At 43.5% G+C, this 24,399-nt stretch overlaps 1 protein-coding gene across 1 annotated transcript in view; it reads left to right on the top strand.

Annotated features, from left to right (window-relative positions):
- Positions 1 to 24,399, top strand: part of ACSF2 (acyl-CoA synthetase family member 2) — a 599,164-nt gene that overhangs the window by 214,904 nt on the left and 359,861 nt on the right. The window contains exon 2 of the mRNA XM_069200070.1: positions 21,220 to 21,415. Coding sequence (XP_069056171.1) covers positions 21,220 to 21,415 — 196 coding nt within the window. The remainder of the gene's footprint in view (positions 1 to 21,219; positions 21,416 to 24,399) is intronic.

The raw sequence follows: 24,399 nt of genomic DNA, 5'->3' as shown, positions 1-24,399 counted from the left end.
CTATTTTTGTTTTCTTCATTTCTCCCTTGTATGATCTTCCGCTGTTCTCTTCTACCTCTTTTACTACACTTCAGCCGGTGGTTGACACTCTTCTGGCATTTAACGATTACCAAGGTAGGTTGAAGATGAGATGGACCCATTTCAAACTGTTTTTTAGGTAGTTATGGTTAGGAGCTAGTTTCCATAGGAAGAGTGTTTTTTGTTTTGTCAATAACTTTGGCGCCACTTGATGAAGTCTCACAAACTTTTCAAAACTAATACAAGAGTCAGATCAGCTGCTGTCTTGAAAGTTTCGTGGTGATCCAATACGTGGGGCTGAGAAAAAGTGGGGGGGGTCCTCAAACACATTTTCCCCATGCATTTTGCCCTAGGGATTTTGAACATGACTGCAGCCCGAACCACTGAATGGAATTACACCAAATTTGGGAGAAAGCTAGCTATTCGTCCAGAAAGTGTGCTTTGTTTGATTTGGTGAAAATCCGATAAGTAGTTTTTGGGGTATTAGAGTTTAAAATATATAGATATCTAGAAACCCAGATTCTCGGTAGATCCAGCTGTCCTAGTGCTGATATTTTCTGCCAACACTTCAACAAGGAAGTGCTGCAGCCATTTTGGGACACAGCTTCAGCCAAGGCCCACAAAAAGTTTTTAAAAAAGAAAAGGGATGAAGGCAGGGTCACCCTGAGCCCCTAGCCTTGGTCTAAGGGTCCCTCACAGACCCCACCAGAGTGAAAAAGCATTTTTCTTTTTTAAATCTCAGAAAAATATGCCGATCCAGCGACTTTTCTGAAATTAAAAAAAAGGGCAATCTCCTGTCCTTTCCTTTTTTTTACCCTCAGGTGGACCAGGGGCATTGGTGACTTAAAAATGGAGGGAGGCACACGGGCCCCCCAAATACGAGCTTATATTAGTCCCGGGGACCACCACCTCCCTGGGGCTATGATGTCAAAATATAAAGGGGCTACGCAGCCTCCCTGTGCCCCAGGGACCACCACCTCCCTGGGGCAAAATATGTCTTGGTAATGGGGAGGCCTGTATGGCCTCTCCCACAGCCCCGGGGACCACCACCTCCCCAGGGCTGAATATGAAATATATACGGGGGCCAGTGTACCTCCCTGCAGCCCTGGGGACCACCACCTTTGTGGGGCTAAAAAAAAAAAATACTAATAAAGAGGGTCTGTCGTGACCCACTAGCCATCATTCCCTCCCCGGGGCTAAGTTAAAATGTTGGAGGGGGTTGCACAACACCCCTCATGGAGCCAATAATGGCCGTTGGGACCACCACACCTAGGGACGGCTCCTGCTATGTCCCCAGGTGCCCACCCCGGGACATAGCTGTTTTCTCTGACTTGACAGGAGATTTGACAGCTTCCAGCGAGTGAGAGCTCTCACCCATTGGAAGCAGAGGTTTCATCTCTTTCCCTGCCTGCAGAAATGCGGGCAGTGAAAAAGATGAAACAATTCCTTTTGCAGACAGGGTGCTGCATGTTTAGCAGCTCCCTGTGTGCAAAAGCAATTATGGCTCCTGCAGGAGGCGGTGAGGTAGCTTGGACCGCAGGGGTCTTGAGGGCTTGGCACCGCACCTTAGTAGTATGCAAAAGTCTTCCTGCCTTTTACCAGGATGATGTGCAACTTACCAAGAGGCCTCCCAGTGTGTTTTCTGCCGGATTTAGTGACGCATTCTTGATGCGGAGGAATATGAGGACGTCTTTATAAAACATAGAATCACTTGTGTAAAACAGATAAGGGGAAGGACCCTGGTTTGGTTGAGATTGACGTCTTTGGAGTCTCAGCCTCTCTATAAGCAGGATTCATGTTATCACAAAATTCTGGAGAAAGATGCCGGATGAACCATCACATTGCTAAACGCACACAAGTTTGCCTGGAGACATTTCCTTGTGGTCTATTACGCAGCTGTAGTGTAACATACACACTGGACATTTACCCAATGAGGTAGCACTTACTAACTAACCATAGAAAATACTTCAGTTGGGTAGACATTTTGTGCAAAACTGTGGAATCTTGTTGGATAAATGGGCAGGTGTGGTTCCTTTGTGCCTGAGTCACTCAGGCAGGTACCCACACAGTCACTCACAGACCCACTCAGCCTCACGCACCCACTCACAGACCCACTGAGAGATGCATGCACTTACTCACAGACCTACTCAGAATCTCATGCAATCACTCACAGATGCACTCAGAGACTCATCTACCCACTTACAGATCAGCTCAGACACTCATGCACCCACTCACAGGCCCACTGAGACACTCATGCACCCACTCACAGACCCACCCAGAGACTCACGCACCCACTCACGTATCTACTCAAAGACTCACACACTAACTCACAGACCCACTCAGAGACTTACACACCTATTCACAGACCCAGACACTCACACACCCACTCAGAGACTCATGCACCCACTCACAGACCCATTCAGACATTTACGCACCCACTCACAGAGCCGCACAGGCACACACACACTCACAGAGACACATTCACACCCAGAGACTCCCTCTCACATCGGCTCTAACACCCAGGCAGACACTGTCACACCCACTCTCACACTCAGAGACACCCTCTCACACTTATTCTCACACCTAGAGAGACAGGCCCAGCGGCCAACACCCGCCGTGCACGGTTGAAGGCCATGTGCTGCGTGGGGTTGGGTGGTTATAGGGGGTTGGCTGTAGGCCCTGCGGCCAAACCCGCAGCACATGGCTGAAGGCTGTGCGTGGTGGTGGTTGGATTAACATATGGTAATTAAAATTACTCAAGGTTAAAAACAAACATCGAAATTCACTAAAAAAACAAAGGTTACAGGGATTTTATAGGTAGGAAATAGAATTTTAAAAAAACATAGAAATTCACAGAAAAAGCCCAAGGTTACTGGGACATTATAGTTAGGTTCTGAATTTAATCTCACAAAACCTTATCAGCAGTTATAGTTAGTTATTTCAAGTAATTATAACTTGCACCCTGTAGCTATAACTGTTGCCCTCCTCAGATACTGCTAATTACCCAGATATTACAGAACCCATGACAACTTCTATAACGCTATTAAAAATATACATGAAGCATTAGCAGTCAAATTAGTGAATAAAAAAACTGCACATGGTGAAGGTGCAAGTTAAAGTTACCCTAGGGCGCAGGTTATAGTTACTTGGAATAACTCTAGCTATAACTGCTGACTTTCTAAGGTTTTGTACAAATAAATTCAGAACCGAACCATAACGTGCCTGTAACCTTTGTGTTTTTAGAGTGTATAAAAATAGGTGACAATATATAACTTGTAGCACCCTGAGTTAACTTGGTTGGGTAAAGGCGAGGCTGATTGAAAAAGGATGGATTTGTGGTGATTGGACTCAACCCATTGAATTGTTATATCTTGAAATCAAAACAGTGTAACTCTGAAGAGAAGGATGGAATGATCTATTGTATTGAACACTGTGGAGAGGAGTAAAAGTGTTGGAGCCCGATCTCTCAAAATTTGGGTATCCTTTAGAGATAATCAGTTTTTGAGGTCACCACGAATTCAATACTTTTATTCTTATAGCACGAACCTAGACAAAAGACTGCGGAGTATTGTGAAGAGTCAAAGACAAGCGTGAAGTGAGTGATAGGAGCAGTGGTGGATGCCACTGAACAGTGGTGGCGGGCGGGGATAAAAAATAATAATTCAACAAACACTAGGCTCTCTCCAACCCGACACTGTGTTGCCGGGTTGGAGACAGCAGGCAGAGGCAACAGCTAGGGCACTCCGGTCATTATTAACGCTGCTTTCATGCTGCCAGCAGCATGAAAGCAGTTTTAGGATTGCCCGCAGGGCAGGCTGGGAACCTGTGTCAGCTGTAATAACCGAGGAGAGGCAGGGTGGAGGCGGCGAGGAAGGTACGTTTAAAAAAAAAAAAAAAATTGTTTTAGTTATTTTATTTTTGTCCCTTCCCCTGCCCCCATGCGTCTCTCTGGCCCTCACCCCCTCCCCCCCAGCAGCGACTCTCTGAAACCCTACACAGGTATGAGAAGTGCTTTAAAACAAAATAAATGCATGCTAGAGAGGGGCTGTGGATACATGACGGCCACTGTTGGAATGTGGTAGTGTGGAAATATGTGGAGGAGGTGATCATTGGAGGCACCCACAAACATTGTTGCAGCGGGCACCACCAGGGCTAAAGCCGGCCCTGCCCTTCAGAGTGGCAATCTTATTCATTTCCTTTGTCTGTCATTATTTTCCTGCCAGTTTCTGCTTCTGTCATATACTGTTGTTTATAGTATTGGCTAGAGTGGAGTGGAGTGACAGGGCAGAGTGGTCTGGAGTGGTGTAGAGGGAAGTGGGATAGAGTTGAGTGGCATACAGTGGCATGGAGTGGAGTGGCATAGTGGTGTGGAGTGGCGTAAAGTAGAGTGGTGCAGTGGTGTAGAGTGCTGTGAAAGAGAGTGGTATAGAGTAGAGCGCAGTGGCATAGAGCAGAGTTGTGTAAGGTATTGTAGAGTGGCATAAGGTGCAGTGGTGTAGAGTACAGTACAGTGACAGAGTGCAGTGGGGTAAAGTACAATGGTGTAGCATAGAGTGCAGCAGCGCAGAGTGATGCAAAGTAGAATAGAGTGGTATAGAGACCAGTGGTGCAGAGTAGAATGCAGTGGTGAAGAGTGATGCAGAGTAAAGTGCGGTGGCGTAGCGTGGTGCAGAGTAGAGTTGTAGAGTGCAGTGGCATAGAGTGATGCAGAGTAGAGTGCAGTGGCTTATAGTGCATTGGCATTGAGTACAGTTGCATAGAGCAGAGTGGTGTAGAGTACAGTGATATAGAGTGCAGTGGTGCACAGTACAGTGGTGTAGAGTATCATAGAGCGCTGTGGCATAAAGTGCAGTGGCATGGAGTGATGCAGATTAGAGTGGCACAAAGTGCAGTAGAGTAGAGTGGCACAGAGTGCAGTGGCATAGAGTGTTGCAAAGAGAAGCAGAATGGCACAGAAGGCAGTGGTGTAGAGTGGTATAGAGTGCAGTGACATAGAGCGCAGTTGCATAGAGTAGAGCGGTGCAGAGTAAAGTTCAGTGGCAATAGAGTACAGGGTAGGTTGTGGGAGGGAAAAGAAGCAACATGGAAGAGAGACGAGTGCAAGGGAATAGAATCCATATGGATAGGGATATTGGAAAGGGCCTGAAAACACGAGCATTCAAATTGAGTGGTCGAACACAAAGCAAGGAGTAGCTCTAAAAACGGGAGCAGTGAATGATCACAAGTATATGGCCCATTCTCTAGTGGGTGGCCAAATTCAAGAAGAGGACAGACGTCTGCATGCCATCACAAACTGGAACAAACCAAATGAGAGCAACACTGAAGCTAACAAATGGTAAGCTATGGGCGGGCAGTAAGCCCACTATATGTAAACATGTCACGCAGAGACAATGCATGTACTGTCAGGGGAAATCTAAAAATGATAGTGTTGCAGCCATGCTCCACTGGCAATTGTTTTAAAAGCCACATCCACTTGGATTATGTGACATTCGTCTGCAGTTGTAAAGTTTTACAATGGTTCATCCTTGAAGGTTTTTATGCAAGATATAAATACCAACTGTGCACTGTCATGAACTACTGAGGTGTTTTTCGGATAAAATAGTAGTTGCAGTGTTGTAAAGGAGACCATATAGAAGTTTAAAGGTTTGAGTTGTAGTTTTGTTAGCATGTTAGAATGTTAATGGGCCACAGTGCAAGGACTCTCCCACGGTTCAGACACAGTACAGCACTATCAATTAAGATCACTCTCGGTGTATCACCAGTGAGCAGATTAGACGTTAGACCCTTCTGTGCCAGGCTCCAGGTGGCCCACAATGCAGCTTTCAAGCTAGCTTGCTGCCTCCAGCAAAGGGTAACATTTAAAATTGCATCTGACCATCTTAATACCTCTTCGACTTGTCCTCTGTCTTATGAAATGATACGTTACAGTTTCTCTCAGACTCTAAGGCACACTAAAGGCAAATATGTTTGCACTAGAGAACAAGCACACACCTCTGTTCACTCAGCCTTAATCTGGAACAACCTCCCGGCCCTTATCGGTTTATAAATCGATGTGACAAATCTTAAGGCACGCTTATTAAAACAGGCAGCGATAGTTCAACTGCACCTTGACACCTTTTTTAGTTAGAAATGCGCTAGGTGTGTGTGTGTTTAACTAGCCAGCAGTGCCGGCTGTAGCGTTGGTGGCGCTCAGTGCGATCTTTTTTTGTTGCCCCATAACCTCCTTGCATTCCCTCGCCAGCACCCGTCCAAAAGTGGCCCTCTTCTCACCATAGCCCCTCTCTCAAATACATTTCATTTATTTTAAAGCACTGGTAAACGTCTTTACTAATCCATTCAGCTAGCCACATAAAATTCAGATCTTTTTGCAGCAGGCATATTAACCCTTTGCGCTACTTTATGGTGAGTCAAAGCTGCCACTAGACAAAAGTCGGACTTCTTTCTAGCAGGAACATCAATCACAAGAGTTATCTTGACTTTTGTATTGCTGCCTGAAAGATGTACAGACAAGCAACACTGCAGCAGGGGCTCTTAAATCTTAAGTTATTGCTAAACATCTCCCCTAGGGTCAGTGCCCCGCCCTTCTGATGCAGGTTCCAAAAATCTCATTATACATAGTTCCCACCCAGCCAACACAGTACACTGTGACAATTGCAATAACAGACTGCCATATTAGAACTGATGTATGTTTTTGGAATTTTATAGTGCAAACCTAGCCAAAAGGCAACAGAGAGTTATACATGATCCAAAGCAGCTGGTAAGTATAGTGCTGCCTTTAATGGAGAAGATTTTCTTAAGCTTGAAACAGGTATGTAATTGACAGGTGCAACAGTATGCTAGACCCAACATAACAATTTAGCATATGTAACAAAAGCATGTAAAAATAATATTTGACAACTATAATTCGACTGACATAAGACAATGTTGATCAAATATATTCCACAGTAACACCCAAAATAGTTAAAACCGGATCCTGGCATCTTATTTGGATAACAAAGGCCAAATGGCACATTATCCATAGTGCACTGGTTCTCCCTCAGTAGGGTGGGAAAGGATTGAATACAATAAGAGGCTTGTGCAGAAGCAGGTGTTGGGTAATTGGATTGTTCTAAGGCCACAATAACTGGTCATGCAGGCTAGATTGGGAGATAGAAGCTAGACCATTTATTGGACCCCATCAGAAGGGTGCTTATTGACCGGTTTCTCATTCCAGGATGTGACAGATCTTCCCAGACACACTATAGAAATGTGGCACCAGCCAGAGTGAAACCTTCACCTCTCAAGCAATCCCCAGAAGTAAAGTCTTTCTACCTTACAAGCCATCTTGGAAGCTCGACATCCCTGTCAGTAGGTTTCTTTATTACCTCCTGTTAGAAATGGGGTCTCTAGTTGGCAGTCGGTTTGCACCCTGCCCAAGTAGTGACCCTCACTGTAGTTAGGATAAGAGAGATACCCGCTCAGATAACCCCTGCTCACCCCCTTGATAGCTTGGCACGGTCAGTCAGGCTTATTCAGAAGCAGTGTGTAAAGCATTTGCACATAACACACAGTAACAAGTGAAAACACTACTAAAGGACACCACACCAGTTTTAGAAAAATAGCCAATATTTATCTGTGTAAAACAAGACCAAAATGAGAAAAATCCAACATGCAGTAACAACGATATGAATTTTGCAAGAATTAACTTAAAAATACAGTTCCTTGAAGTCAATAACTCCACCTGGGGCTATCACGGCGTCGTGAACAACAAAACCAACAGTTCAGGCCGGCTGCGGCGTCGCAGACCAGCTATGGTGTTCAGAAGACCCGCAAACAGTAGCTTGGAATTGCGATGAGATCCGGAGAGTGATGTCGCTGGCGTCACAGTGTCGGTTCTAGAGTCGGTGCAGGGGTTGTCGTGTCCTTGAAGTCACATGCATTGCAGATCGAGCTCTGAGCTGATAAAGTCAGGAGCTCTTGCGTGGATGGCGTTGGGGCTGTGGTGCGAAGCGAGATGATACGGCGTACGATTCCCACAGGTCACAGTGCAGGCAGTGGCTCGGTGACGGCATCCAGCGGCGTTGGTGAGACCAGGGCTGCGGTGTGAAGTGGGGCGGTGCGATGTGCGGTATCACCAGGTCACGGTGCAGGCAGTGGCGGCATCATTGCTGAAGCAATGTCATCGGTAGGCCCAAGTCGGCGGGGCAGGGCTGACTCTGTGGGGCGTCCACAGTTCGCGGTGCAGACTGGGACATCTGTTGACGACACTGGAGTCGATGGTGCTGGCATCAGTGGGCCTGGGCTGCAGTGCGGGATGGTGCTTTGTGTACCTCACAAGCGGTATCCATGCAGCGGTACCAGTGTCAGCAGAAGCGTCGTTGTCAGGGATGCCCAGGCTGCAGTGTGAGCAAGACGATGCCGGAGTGCGTGGCCCACAGGTCATGGGGCAAGCAGCGGCTCGGTGGCGGTGTCAGATGGCAGCACCGGTGAGACCAGGGTTGCAGTGCGAAGCGGGGCAGTGTGCAGCGTCTGCAGGTCATGATGTAGGCCAGCGGCATCGCAGTGGTTTTTCTTCTTCAACAGCACAAAAGACACAGTTCTCAGTGCTGTAGGCAGATGAAACTGAAGTATTTGATATCCCTGAGACTTCCAACAGGAGGCAATATCTACTCCAAGCCCTTGAAGAACTTTCTCAAGTAGGATACATAGCAAAGTCCACCCTTTTCTCTCTTTTAAGGCAGAAGCAACAACTGCAGGCCAACCTGGCAAAGCAACACAGCAAAGGGGCAGCACTCCTCCTCTAGCTCTTCAGCTCTTCTCCTTGGTAGAGGTTCCTCTTGATTCCAGAAAGATTCTAAAGGTCTGAGGTTTTGGGTCCACTACTTATACCTCTTTCTGTCTTTGAAGTTGCCTGACTTCAAAGGAAAGTCTTTGCTTTTGACAAGATTCTGCCTTGCCCAGCCCAGGCCCCAGGCACACACCAGGGGGTAGGAGACTGCATTGTGTGAGGGCAGGAACAGTCCTTTCAGGTGTAAGTGACCACTCTTCCCTCCACTCTAGCTCAGATTGCTCATCAGGACATGAAGGCTACACCCCAGCTACCTTTCTGTCAATGTCTAGAGGAAATTCACAACAGCCCATCTGTCAGTCTGACCCAGATATGAAATACACAAGCAGGAAGATGCACAGGATGTTTTAAGCAAGGAAATGCCCACTCTCTAAAAATGACATTTTCAAACTAACAATCTAAAAACCAACTTCACTAAAAGATGTATTTTTAAATTCGGAGTTTAGAGCCCCCAAACTCCATATTTCTATCTGCTCTCAAAGGGAAGCTGCACTTTAAGGTTATTTAAAGGCAGTCCCCATGTTAACCTATGAGAGAGATAGGCCTTGCAACAGTGAAAACCGAATCTGGCAATATTTCACCATTCGGACATGTAAAACACACCAGTACATGTCCTACCGTCTAAATACACTGTACTCTGCCCATGGGGCTACCTAGGGCCTACCTTGGGCGCGTCTTACATGTAGTAAAATGGAAGGTTTAGTCCTGCCAAGTGAGTACCCTTGCCAGGTCGAATCGGCAGTTTGAAACTGCACACACAGACACTGCAGTGGCAGGTCTGAGACATGTTCACAGGGCTACTCATGCGGGTGGCACAATCAGTGCTGCAGGTTCACTAGTAGCATTTGATTTACAATCCCTGGGCACCCCTGCTGCACTAATACCATTTACATAGGGATCACTTGCACTTTAGCACTGATTAGGAGTGGTAAAGTGTGCAGAGACAATAAACCAGCAAAAACAGAGTACATATACCATAAAAACAGGAGGTCAGAACGCAGAAAGACAGAGGAGACATGCCAAAAATCTGCCAGGTCTAACACCTCCCCTCCTCAAAGTGATATTCATGTCCACACACCCAAACGCTAAAGGGAAAAGAAGCTCTAAGCAGTGGATGTCACAGTTAACTCAAAGAGCCCAACAACACTTTTGGACTGTTAGTGTGATGTCTCCCCTTTGATCTGACATAGGGAACTAGTGGAGACTTGTGGCCTTCCCGATTTCTAATCAATACATTTGTATTGTCATACAAGATCTCACTGTAGGCTGAGATGGACTTCTTCCTTCCCAGACATGCTCCAGCTGTGTCACACTAGCCAGAAAGGCACTAACCAGAGAGTGACCCCAGCAATACAGTGCTTCCTTCATAAAGGTCATCTGGAAAAGTCCATAGAGCCCCTCAGTGAACTCTCACATTACTGCCATATACATTGCTGTCCTGCCCATCTAGGCACTCCTTGAAGGGAAGGTACGCTCTACCCAGTGGATTTTACTTTACCCCAAAGAGCCTGGCCACTTTTTGAAATGTCTTGTCATCTGAACTAGGGAACCAGTGATGACCTAACACCTGTGCTCTTTTCACAACCATCAAGGTTGCACTGCCATGAATCAAGGCCTAACCAAGGCCTATGCTTCTCTCAAGATAACCTTGAGCGAGGCTCTATCTCAATTGAGCATCCTACTCAGAAGCCTTCATGGGGGGAGTTTGCCCCTTGTGCAAACAGCACTTCCCCAAATATCTCCCGCTGTTACTCCTGTGCATGGCCACCCAAAGACCAGGAGTTGGAGTTTGTTAAACGTAAGCGTAACCCATGGCCTGGCATTGGGTGCCAAGAATAAAATATTCCTACAGCCTGTACCCTCTTCCTTTTGTTTATCCCCTTAAATTCTGAGGCCTATTACTAGGACATAGAAACATTTGTGCAGCAAAGGTTTGGGATATGCATTCCTACAATAACTGCATTATTTTAGAGGTGGATTAAACTACAATTGACAGTAACTGGTAGGATAGCCTCATGCAGATGGTACTTTTACCAGTATTCTTATCCTTGTTTCAAGACTTCCCTATTCTTCTCACTAGGTTTTTATTTGACCAACTTAAGACATGTATGATTAAATAGATACAGGCAGAACACCATCCCAGAATTGCTGGAACAAATTACAGCTTACCTATGACAAAGGGCGTTTTGCAGCCCCAAATTTTGAAATATATTTTTTGGTTTGCCAGATGCATTTTGTGCACTATTATTTCCTAACTGAAAGGCAGGCACTGCATCGCTGTCTGGAACCAGGGTTGACTGCCCCGCACCTGATGTCCTCTTGTTTATTCCTAAAACATTGCAGGCCCTATCAGCAAATACATACGGTACACTGCACTATTTGGGCATGGTCTAGGTTCGGCACATCAGTTGGGATTGAGGAGCCATACTCTGCATTAGTTACGTTTAATGGCAATCCTAGTATCACAATTACTAGTGAATGCGGTACCATAAGACAAGCCCAGAATAAACAACTGAGCCCACTTGATGACCTCTTTATTAGCTAGAAATTTAAAACTTTCCCAAATGAGGTAAGTGGAGGGGTGGACACACTAATGGACGTTGATCTCTGCGTCAGATTTATAACACCATGCCCGACAAGCCTGCTGAGGGGCAAACGCGCAGATTGGATATCTCTAATCCTTGTCATAGTAAATTGCTTCTGAGAAATTTCAACAGTATTATAAATGAACTCCTAAATGAAGATGCATTTATAAAAAGTTAATGGGAAGCGAGAACTGGAACATGATGTAACAGATGCACAATTGTCTTGTTGCCACCAACGAATAATGGCAGTCTCTAGAAATGGTAAATTTTGGCTAATTCAATTAAAATGCATATTTAAAGTATGTTACACTCCTGTTAGCTGGCTAGATATGGATTAGCTACAACTCTGAACTGTTGGTGCTGCAATGCACTGTAGGGCTGATTTCTTACATCTAGCCTGGTTATGCCCCCAGGTACGTACATTTTGGCATGGGGTTTTGGTCGTATTAAGGGAAATAACAACAGTGAATATATGCAGTGAAAATTTATATAGTCAAGCTAAATAATTAAGAATTTAAAATGCATCACCATGGGGGTTGAATCCTTCATCTTTGCCAGCATCAAGCTGAGGATCCCTGAACGGATGAGGCAGGAGGTCTTCCCAACGTGGGATTTTTACCCTGAACAGTGCATCCACTTTCAGAGGAGCTCCATCTTTGTCGGTGCCATGTTTCCCCACCTTCTATATCTTAAACAAACTCTAGAGGAAGATTCTAGCAATCTCCCCCTCCTTTCAGCTATGAAATTCAAGCGCTGGCTGTACTTGTTCTGCAACGAAAACACACAAAGGAACGGGCCTGTCCAAATGCACATTCTAGAGACAGAGAAGCTGTACTTATCCTTGATGAAAACATTCCCAGGCTGAGACTCTCTTATCACGTCTACCTTCTACATTCCCCATGGTTTGTTCCAATGCGGTGTAACCTTGTGCTGGTGAAAAAAATGCAAACACGTTTTGTGGGGAAAACCAGCTTGCTGTGGAAAAACCCTGCGCCGCCACTGAGACGGCACCTGAAGCTAAGCACAAAATTGAGTCAGTGGTCAAGATGGAGTCGGTGGTCAAATATACATAGCATTACAGATATGTAAAAGATATCCCCGAGGGATGCCATAGATATGTTGCATTGGCCTTGCTACTGGGTAAAAGTAGAGTTGCCATGGCCTGGGGGTGCAGAAGACCCCCAAAATAGATAACTGGTTGGCAGATCTCTTGTCATGCTGTGTTTGTTTGAAATGTATGTCTCTCTGCTTCTTGTTGATGCCCACCACCAAGGATATCTGGAACCGATTAAGGCTGTATCTTGCTGGTGAAAAAACACTATAACTTAATTGCGCTTATATGTATTAGTTAAATATGGACTCCATTGCTGGCATTATGTTATGATGTTGTGTTTGTTGATATATTTTGTACTATGTGGCTAAAACAATTAAAATAAAGATTTAAAAAATTTAGGCCTACCCCACATTTTGCACACCCCTGTTCAGTAAGGCCTTATCTAGCAGATTCACCATTGACTAGGTGTCTAAGATTTCTCTCATATTCTGGTGTGCTCGTTTGCCACCCCCAAGGCCTGGAGGGTCAAGTGGTGTCCTGTCAGCCCAGACAGAAGGTTGGGGAAGGTGGCTGCTAGCTATTCAACTCTTCTGGTTTCTGTGGAGGCATCATGCAGATTCTGGAAGCAAGATGTGGTTTGCCACATCTCGACAGTTAATAATCTGGCTCAGGCGTCACAGGTGAGAGGAGATGTGGTTGTGCAGCAGTGATCTAGCCTAGCAGGAGAACCTGGTGGGCCACTAAATGTAGGTGAGGTCCTTTGGTCTCATAGTTCAAACTGGACCTTGACATCTCTTCTAGATCAGAAAGTTTAAAAGGCATATTAACCTAGCAAGAGTTCTCATGCCTTAGGTCTCCAGAGTGCACTCTGTCTGTTTCAATGGGGTGAGAAAGGATTGAATAAGCTAAAAAGGTTGTGCAGCAACAACTATTGGGTAGCTGGATGCTTCTAAGGGCCAGATGTATGAAAGCTTTTTGCATTCGCAAATGGTGTGAATGCCTGTTTGCGAATGCAAAAAGCCATTTCAGAATGTATGAAAGAGATTCTGCACGCAATTTTAAGGAATCGCTAAAATAGCGATTCCTTAAAATTGGGACCCTGTTTAGAGAGTCGCAAATTGCAACTCTAAATAAGAAATCGCAAATAAGGATTCCTTATTTGCGATTTCTTAGCACATGTAAGAAGCAATTCCTAAATGCGATTTGGGCATTTAGGAATCGCTATTTACCACCAGTTTGAACCTGGTGGTAACCATGTGCAAATTTTAAAAATGCATTTAGAATGCATTTTTAAAATTTACATGTAAAGCACACATTCCCTTTTGGTAGGTGTGCACCTTACATGTTGCAAAAAATGATTTTGGGGTGCAGCAGAGGGGGCCTTAGCCCCCCAGCACCCTGTGGTTTTGCATTTCCAAAATTGCGATTTCTGGTTAAGGCCCATAGGTGCGAATGGGGCCGGTATCGCAATTTGCGATTCGGTAATAGCATTTGCGATTTTTTAGAAATCGCTATTACCGATTCGCAAATGTGATACATTACATTTTGTGAATCAGAAATAGCGATTTCATAAAAATCGCTATTTGCGACTCGCAAAAGCCCTCCTTGATACAGCTGGCCCCATGTCCGGTAGGAACTGTTCACCTATAGGTATGGCCATTTGGTCTCCAAGCCCCTGATCATGAGTTTGGAGCTAAATGACATATCATACTTAGTATCAGTAAATAACCTTTCTTCGGGGTGAATATCAAGTGATTATGAGATTTTATTACACCACATGAAATCGTTATTTACCGAAGGTTGTTAAATAGTGCATGCGGTAAATACTTTGTGCGTTAAATAACTCATGTGATATTTAGCTCATACATTATTTACAACACGCATTATTTAGCACATGCAGTACATGACGAGCATGTGCGTTGGTTTTTAAATGGCATCTTTATACCTCAGCTCAATATTGTTGGGAACTGTTGTGCATTTACTGTAAACACTGTGGCATCCGTTTAGCCTCCTAAGGACTGGTTATAAAATCAGTGCCATAGTTCTCAATGGGGCTTCATATGGAGGCAGCCATTTTAGATTTTGCCTATGTGCTTTTGCTGAGAAGCTGATTCAGTCCACTGCCACCCATCACCTTCTGGACATTGAACTGCCGCACAATTAAATATATATCCATCGTGGCTGAGAAAATGTGAATTTACTGACCCGGAATTGGAGGTGTTAGCAGGGGAGGTAGTTAAACACTATGACCGGACAACGGGTCATTTATCAGATAACGTTGACAGTGATTGTGGCCTTTTTGTACCCTAGAGGTGTGGAAGATGTGTGTAAAAGGTACCATGATCTGAAGCAGAAAGTTTGTGAATTAGTTGCCAAGCACAGCAAAGATTCGCTAGCAACTGGGGATGGCCCTGCACCACAGTTGTATTTGAAACTATAAGAGGAGAAAATATAAGGAATTATGGAACTATCTGACTTTGAGGGGATTCCTGGAGGATTGGAATGTGGAGGAACCAGGAAGAATCTGGTATGTGCCCATAAACGTAAGCATTAACTCATTCCCATGTTGCACGAGATGTATGATGCTTATAATTTATAATGTTCACCGTGTATTATCATAGCCTGTATATCGCCCTTTGTAGTTCTGCCAGTCGCTAATAGTGTGATTACAATGTAAACTTTATGTATAACATTGTGACTTACATTCATTTTTACAGAACCTTACTCATAACTTTTTTTTTATAAACCGCCTACCTGAATTGTCTAGAAACACTCCCCATATTGAATGGGGTGGTGTGTAACACTAATACAGCCTTTGTGTAACTAACTGGTTATGGCGGCATTATGCCCTTTCAGCAGGAGCTCACCTACACACAAATTAGTTCCCTACAGTGACAGGGACTACTATGGCTATGTGCTTTATATACACATTGATTTAATAAAATAAATCTAGACTATGGAGGCTCTAACATCATACACAACAATGTACACAATATTAAGTTGAACAAATGGCGCTATGGGAAAGGAAGACCTTTTTCTCTTGACGGTGCTATTTAATCAAATCTTTAGCAACATGATAAAAGTAGATATAGAGGACGAGTTTTGTAACTTCCAGTAGTTAAATAATTTGAGATTGTTTTGTAATACAAATTGTGACATCAGTACAATTTATAATGCAAAAGGTTTATTGTAAAGTATAGTAAGAACTACTCTTTTTAGGTCGAGCACAGCAGGGCGCAAGGGATGCTTTTCCAACGTGTTGGTATGTATCTGGGCTTTTAACCATGCCCACCTCACACCCATCACTACCACTCTTTTGTGGGATTTCCCTTAAAAAATCCTTTGATTACCTGTAAATGGTTTACGTTTGTCCCTCCTTGGGGAGGTTTTGCTACCGCTTTGGCCATCGCACCTGTTACATGGCTAATTGCACTTTTGCCGATAAGTTGACTGTGAGCGAACTTCTTTTTTCTTTTGTGTGTCACTTCACGTTGATGCTCATGGCGGCCCTGGCGCTATGAATTGGCTTGCTTATGTGAAACTGTTTTACTTTTCATTTTCAATTTATGTGGCAAGAAAGTCTTGTTAGGAGTTTACAACGCTAATAGCTTGAACTCGAGCAAATGCGAGACACATTGCATTGCAAAGGCTTGTTTTTTTCTGCACGTACCTCATCAGAACACTCAGACCAAGAGGACATCTCAGTACATCTGGCACGGCTGTAGCAAGTGCCTCAAAGTCTGCTGCTGTACTTCCCACATCTACTGATGAATTTGCTGTTAAAATTAAGAGACAATAGGTAAATGTCCAGCAAGTGTGGTGGGATAACCACGTTCAGCTCAGAAAAAAGTTCCTGGGACCACCATCAGGTGAAAAAAAAAAGCAAATTAATCCATGGCACTTAAATAATCAAGAAGCATAGTGGTCACATATCTGAAACCCTGTGAAGCAACACAGGCTGGGGTTTGCACCATGCAAACCACTGGTGCAAATTCAAGCACAGGCTACGCTCAAGTGACTGGACCTGTGTCTCGAACTGAAGCTTAACATCAATTCATTAACAACAGTGAAGTGAAACACATTAGCCTACACAAGGGAGATATAGAAGAGGAGAGTTGCAAATTATGAAGTTTTATTAGCAGATTAGCAAAGTTACATACTTAAATCATTTCAAATAAATCATAAATCCATAATTACTCTAGACACACGTTGTTTGGTGTAATCCAAAGCAGTCAAAAAAACAGCTATAAAGGCAAGTTACTAAAAGTTCGTAATATGCAAATCGAATAGGATTCACTTATCCTTGAAAGGAAATTCCATTATGCTAAGCTGAAGATTCAGATGAGGTCTGGAGAAGTTAAGCAGCAGTGCCTGCAAGTAAAGCATTTAAAATGGAGAATCAAGTGAAGATTCAGTTAGGTAAATAAGAAAGGATTTTGAGCGGGAGCGAATTGGGTATCAGGAGAGTAGAAAAGGGGCACCTGCTCTCAAAAAAGCAGATAGGAGCATCTGACTCTGGCTAGCTCAGCAATGCTCAATTAAACATCCAATCGTCAGTGACAGTAACAGTCCCCACAGTTGCCAAAAAGTGGAGCCTAATCAGAATCTAGCATTTACTGGTAACGTGCCTTCGCCCTTCTTCCCATCCATCGCACAATGTAAGACCTCAGCTGCGTGGCCTTCAGAAAGATATTTTGTAACAGAATGGTACATCTTGATCAGCCTGTCTCCAGCACAGGTGCAGATACTCATTATTCAGCTTTCAGTGAAATTTGCAATGATAAACGTTTCTCACAGAAACTAAAACAGTGGTAGCAACTTCCTAAATTTCAGCTATTGCAGTTCGTCTCCTGGAACAAGAGAGAGAAAAGGAGAATCACAACAGCCAAAATGCATATTTTCAATGTTTGCATTTTCTATTAAACTGAGGACAACGTTAACTATGGCTAACTTAAAATGGGCATACCTTATTTGTGGTAAACTATAATGTGTATATAATGTGCAGATTAGTATATGTTAGCAACCCGGAAAACAGTGACAGGGCGTCACCCACTTGTCAACTAAAGAATCACTAAGGTTGCCTATCAAAGTACATCTTCCTGTAACTCCAAAAGAACCATAGCTCATTGCATCAGCACCTTCCGCAACAAAAACGATGGATGCACTAAAACAGGCATCTTCTACAGCCGAAGAGACTGCAACAATAACTGCAAAAGAAATTTGCATCAGCTATTTCCATGCAATCTGAGGATGAGCATCAATCTGCTCCAGCTTCTAAAACATCTGTAGCTCGGCCAGTAGATGCTCATGAAAGAATCACAACTTCCCCAGATAAGCACAATGGTGCAGATGACAGCGTGCTTCACCCTTCAGAATACATATCTGTTTCAGCAACATCTGAGGCTAACATAGACACTTGAAGTATCTGAACAGCTATTAACCTACATAGAGCCACAACAAATATTTGCACTTGAATTAGAGACTTTGAGAGCTGCCAATATGGAGAGCCATGACGCCTAGCAAGAAGATGAAGAATGAAGTCCTTTTTCAGTCACCCTCATCTGACATCTCATGCTGAAAGAGATGTCCCCGCCTAGGACAATGTTCAATCTTTGGGTGCCAATCCTGATATAATGAAACATTGGAACACAGGATTTCCTTAATGGAGTCAGGCCAGCAGACCCCCTACTTGTAAAATACTCAGAAACAGCCCATGCGAAATCAGTTATCCATGTCATTAAGAACCTAATGAAACAACTGCCCAACTTCATGATGGATCCCCACCCTGCTGACTCACGTCAACAACAAAGAACATATCAGTCCAGATTTAATGCACACGCACTTTATAGGCGACTGTGTCCATTCTGACTGTTGACAGAATGAAGAAGGGCAAAGGGCAGTTCGTGATGTCTTGGATACCTTTGGTAAAATGTTGGAGCATCACGCAATGCCAATGTTCCAGATGTCTCAATTTGCTACAAGAGAAAGCACACCATCTTCGTTACTACCTTCTACATCATCACCGTCCTTAGACACACAGACCTCCCTTAAAAAAGCAAGAAGATCTGCTAGAGCTGCTATTTTGGCATCAGAAGTTTAAGAAAGCTTTTCTTATTCTTTATTCTTTAATTTAGTAATGACACAACAGTTATTGTTTACAATTTGGCAGTTGCCTTTACATTTTATGTCAATAAACATTGAAGAACCACATCTTTTGTATGTCTCTTTCTTACAAATGTTTGTGACATATTTGAACATTTCAAAAATAATTTGTAATGATAGTGTTTCTTATGGGACCGGCATTCACCTCCTGTTGCAGCCTTTGATTTGCTGGTGGTGGATCATCCTCGTCATTACCACAAATCAACGTTCTCCTCCTCATCTTCAGGCATGGGCATACGTTGTGTAATCCCAGTGTTGTGCAGCGTAGAACAGATTACAATAATGTAACAGACTTTGTCAGGCTGGAATTCCAAGGCACCATCACTTAGATACAGACATTGGAAACTGTCCTTATGAAGTCCAATGCTAGTTTTATGGAGCTTCTAGTGTGAATATGAGCTATTTTGTATGTGTGCAGTCCCTGAGTTATGCAATCGAGTCATGAGCCATCTTTTCAAGGGACAACCAGCATCAGCCATATAATTAGAATACATGTATACAGCAATACCCCCAATGCATTATTAAACATTTGTATCGTTATATAAATTAAAGATCTTGATCAGCTAAAAGGGTTTGTCCATGCTTACCAAGTAGCCATGTTCTCTGATGATGATGTGTTTCCATTGTATGTGGTATGTAGCTTACAGCAATGCATAAAAAAGGTTAGCACCACACACTATTTGCACATTTATGTTGTGCTAGTTCTTCTGATTTCAGTACACTTGTTCTTGACTCCAGGAATCTACTAACAATGCACGAATGTCTGTTAGAAAAACAATGGGTTGAGTGGTAATATTGATCAAAGCGTCAATGACTTGTTTGAAAATGTTACTAAAGTTTGGCTGTGCTATACATAAATGAACATGAATGCTACCAATATGTAATGAGCTGAGCCAGTAGCTAAAAATTATAACACAGCAAGGCTTTTAAGGAGGGGTGGTATGGCTGTGTGTATGCCTACAATAACCAATACAATGTCACCTAGTGATGTTAGGATGTCTTGGATAATACGCATGTCCAACCTATATGTTGATAAGATTCCATTTTCAATTCAGTTTAGTGGATCCAACCAGATTCTTTGGATTATTGGCCTTCTCTGGCATCCTGTGGCTATCATTTGCCTACGAGGCAGTTCAATATGCATCTTCTTGTACTGCCTGCTGTAGTAGCACAGGGATTTGACATATCTGAATGAAGTACCCAAAGACAGGTGCATCCACGTCAGTGTTCAGCAGTGGGTGAATTATAGCACCTGAAAGATCCATGTTCAGGATACAACCTTTATAACTTTAGGTTTGTCTCGTTGCAGCTGAAAGTTGTTACCACTTTCTATTTCTAAAAAACGTATGTGGCTCTCTGTTTATTTTTATTACACACTTTCAAACCCATGCAAACACTTACTCCTGGTTGATATAATCATTACAAACATTTACCACCTTCTTTATGCAGGTGGTCATTTTAAGAGTTGAATATCTCACATTTAGCCTCACATTTTGACCCTGTAATCACTTTTTTAACCATCACAAGTGTTATTTAGCACATGGAGTAATTAACACCTATCGATATTTCCATGTCTGTTAAAAAAATGCATGCTGTAATTAACACCTATTACCCCCTGCACTAAATAGAATATCAGAAACACTTGTAATTAAATAGTTGTATTCCAGTGAGTTGTAAAAGTGAGATTCACGCTGTAACCATTTACCGCATGGCTAGTGATCTGGGCCATAGTGCCTTCCATCTTTGGCTGTTCATATCCTCTTTCACATCTGCTTCTGAGTCTGCTTCCTTGCAATCCTCTTTCCTTGTTTTGTCCTATGATTCGCTCTCTTTCCACATCTTGTACCGCCCTGTCTTTTTTCCTCCCCTTGATATGCTTAAACCTTTCCAGTAGCCCAAATTATCAAAGCCCTGAACTTTTCAATACACTTCCACTTTTGTTGCTCTCCTTTCAATTCCTACTCCTTTTTTCTTTCTACACTGTCTTTAGGTCTCTCCTCTTCTCTCTCCCACCACCTCGCCACTTCCTTCCTACTGTGTTCCCTCTGCCTCATTTTCTTCCTCTTTCTATCTCCTCCTACCTCTCTTTATATTATATTTGTATTTCTCTTCCTTTGATCTCCTTCCTTTCTCTCCCTAGCTTCATATATCTCATTCTCTGCCATCCTCGCGCCCTGATTGCCTTTCCTCTCCTCCCTCCCTCTTTCTTCCTCCCCTCTTGCATCTACCTTTCTAATCTCACTTTTCACTGGTATGTTGTTCTCATGTCCTCTTTAGCCACTGCCGCTTCTGCTCCTCGCTCTCTCCAGTCCCTGTTGCTTAGGTCAGATGACTCGGTGACTTTAGCGTTTGCTGCTGACATCTGTCGTGGCCTACAGGTCAAGAGTTGATATCCCAGCAGGGCCAACTCATCCGTTAATCCTTCTGAATGCATACGTTTAGTACAGTGGGAAATCTTAACACGTTCATTGCCTGCCTCGGAACATAACAGACTGCTATTTTAAGTCTATACAAAAACAGGTTTATTATGGTTGTTATTATTATTGATCTATTTGTATCCCTTATCCCCATAGTGTTCAGACTGCAAGACAAATCCCAACCAAACCTGTGACCGCCATCAGTTATGTCCACGGCCTCTCCGATGTGCCTCTCATGCCCAAGACAGTCAGCCAATGTCTTCAGGACACAACACACCGGTGGCCCGACCGGGATGCAGTGGTATTCCCCAAAGCAGGAATCCGCAAAACATTTGCTCAGTTCAAGCAGGAGGTAAGTGAGTGAGTGAGTGAACCTTGCCATTTGTTTGTTCTATTCTTCTATCTATGAACCGTTTTCATTGGTTGCTGTAAATTCTTCTTAAGCCAGTATTTGCAACTCTCTCTACGTGAGCAGTGTACAATGTTTGCTGTTTTCTCTCTCTTTTAGTAGTGTCAAGTGTTTGATTGGTGTCCTCTCAATGCGAAGTGCCCAACGCTCGCTGATCATCTCTTTGTCCGCCACGTCTAGTGCTTTTTGCTCCTTCCTGGTGAGCAGTGACTTATGCTAGCCACTTGTCACTGTCTTTGAATACTACTTAGCAACATGCTCCATTAGCAGCGCCCAGGACTTGCCTCGCAGCCCTCTCTGAGATGTATCCAGTGCTGGTTCTCTTTTTGTGATGAAAGGCAATCTCTTTCAAAACTGCTTTGCTTCAACCATTTCCAAAGATACCATCTCTGGACCTTTCTTTTCCAGCATTAAATTCGTGCACGTATTATTCACTTTTAGCTGACATGTCATCACAGTTTTTCATCTGACCTGCCCATTTTATTCTGGTTTCTTGCCAGTCCATTTCATTGACGTTGTAGTTCTTCATGATCCCAGTTATCTTACCTATATACATCGAGTTAACAAGCTTATTTTCTTACTCAATATGAGAAACCTCAGGCGACTAATTAGGTTTTTTACTTTCGATACTGACTAGATCTGCGGCTTTACAACATGTGATTCAACAAAAACAACTTTACCCAGAAAACTTGTGTGACAGGGAGCTGATCCAAGTGAGGTGGAGGGGACATGATTTATTGATTAAATCCTTTTAGGGAGGGGAGAGCTTGGCAACCGACAAGATAGAAGCACTCAGCATTCTGTAAGAATGTTCCTGGGCAGAGACCTCCACATGGCGATTCTTTACAGCAGGACTCTGCAGCTTAGAAACTACAAAACACTGTGACTCCATGTCAATCCAAACATAGCCATTCGCGAACACTGACTTCAGCTTTGCGTATGCCTTCTTTCTTTGCTGCTCTGGGATAATTGGCAGTATTACTTCCATTGACGAAGTTTGTTCATTTTTTTTTTTTTTTAATATCTTTACTACTGGACAGTTTAATTTAGTTAGTAAACAGGGGACGCAGCCACAGACCTGGACCTAAGCGAACTTGAGGTCATCTTGATCTTAGTTGGCATCTGTCGCTGTAGAACATCTGATTGCCTACCATCTCCCAATTTGGCTATGTATGTACAGTCATACCTGCATAACCCCTCAACAAGGAGGCGCAGAACTGCCTAGAGGTGGAATGCCAAAGATCTTCAGTAAAAAGTAAAACTTTCCTCTCTGTCAAGAATAATCCGAGGATGATCGGATTCATGGGGCAGTTCTCCTGAGAGTCCAGGAAGGAGTTGGGTTGGCCTTGAAAAGAAGGCCAAGGTAAGTTTTCAGTTGGCACCCTCACTATATTCCTTGGCATGATTAAAATAACAAAGGAGGAGGTATCCACTTAGCGGTATTATACAATTGTGCATAGAGGGCTATTTGCATGCAAGGCAACATCAACTGCGCCATCTGTGTTGATTTGGGCAATCTGGCAGTGAGAGATAGTGGGATATTCAGGGATCCCTTTAACAAGGTGCCAAGAAAGTTAGTACCTATGTTTACTGCTTTATACAAGGCTCAGAATGCAGTCAAGCAGATCTTGATTATTAAATGTTTCGAAAGAGTCAAATGTGGTTACGGGCACATGTTGGCGGATACCAAAATACAGGCCTCCAGTGTTGTCATGGGGGCGCATTGTAGCCATGGGCTCATCCAGGGGTGGCTACTTCCATTAAGCAGCAACATACTCTGGAGAGTATAGAGGTACAGCTAGCTATAGAGGTAAGAGCAATCACTTTTTGTCGGCTAAGCTTTTGGGGAAGAATGAGATAATTTTCTTATCCCCCGAGCATTCTGACAAAAGATGTGTGACTGGTAGAAATAATTCATGTTTTCCAAATAGATTTTTCAGGACCAGTCCTATGGTATTTTCTTAAGAAGAACAAGAGGTTATTGAAACAGAGGTAGAGAGATGTTACGAAAGGGGGCAATTTCCATGTCCTTTCTACACTCCTCAGAATTCTTCCACAAAGTACAATACCTGGCTAATTTATAGACATGTAATGAAGGCGTGAATCTACGCCTCAAGACAATGATTCCCAACATGTACTCCAGGGGACCCTTGGGGTTCCGCGAAGCCTCGTCATGGGGTCCACAACTACTTAGAAAATTAAATATTAATAACAGATTAGGTCCCCAGTTTTCAGTAATGTCTCAGTGAGGGGGTGTCCCCCGGATTCCAATAATGATACAGTGGGGGTCCCCGGGTTCTATAATTGATAAAGAGGGGGTCCACAGAAGTCCAAAGGTTGGGAACCACTGCCTCAAGAGATGTATTATTGGAGTTCAGCTGGATTGCACAGCTAGACATAAAAGATTCACATCTGATGGTGCTAATTTATACTCCATGCCATGGGTTCCTTCACTTTCTTTACAAGGGACATCTTTACAAACTCAGAGCACTAGTGCTCGCACTCTAACCTACTCTGATGTGCTTCACTAAGTTAGTGAAGCATGTTTTAGAATTTCTGAGGGTGATTTAATTAACTACCTGGACTACATAATCATTACGGGCCAACAGTGAATGATTTATCAAACTTAAGTGAGATCCAAGAGACAAATGGAGTTTCAGGGTTTATGATGAATTCTGTGGCAAATAAACTTCAGTTGATGTTGACCAAATAAAAAGCATAACTCAAACTTTCTGAAGATTATTTGATTGTTGCACCTATAGTTAGTTAGAATAATGGGATTGCTGGCTTCATCCATTCAGGCTGTTTTCCATTACTCAATGCATTAAAGGCTCCTGCAGAGACGGAAGATCCTACATCTCTGGAAAGGCTGACTTAATCAGTGGTGCTAAACATTTTGGATGAAGTCATACAGGAGATCCGATTTG

This window comes from Pleurodeles waltl, chromosome 7 (assembly GCF_031143425.1).
Source record: "Pleurodeles waltl isolate 20211129_DDA chromosome 7, aPleWal1.hap1.20221129, whole genome shotgun sequence".
Lineage (NCBI taxonomy): Eukaryota > Metazoa > Chordata > Amphibia > Caudata > Salamandridae > Pleurodeles > Pleurodeles waltl.
Note: the sequence above shows the minus strand (reverse complement) of the source record. Positions and strands in the feature narration are given on the sequence as shown.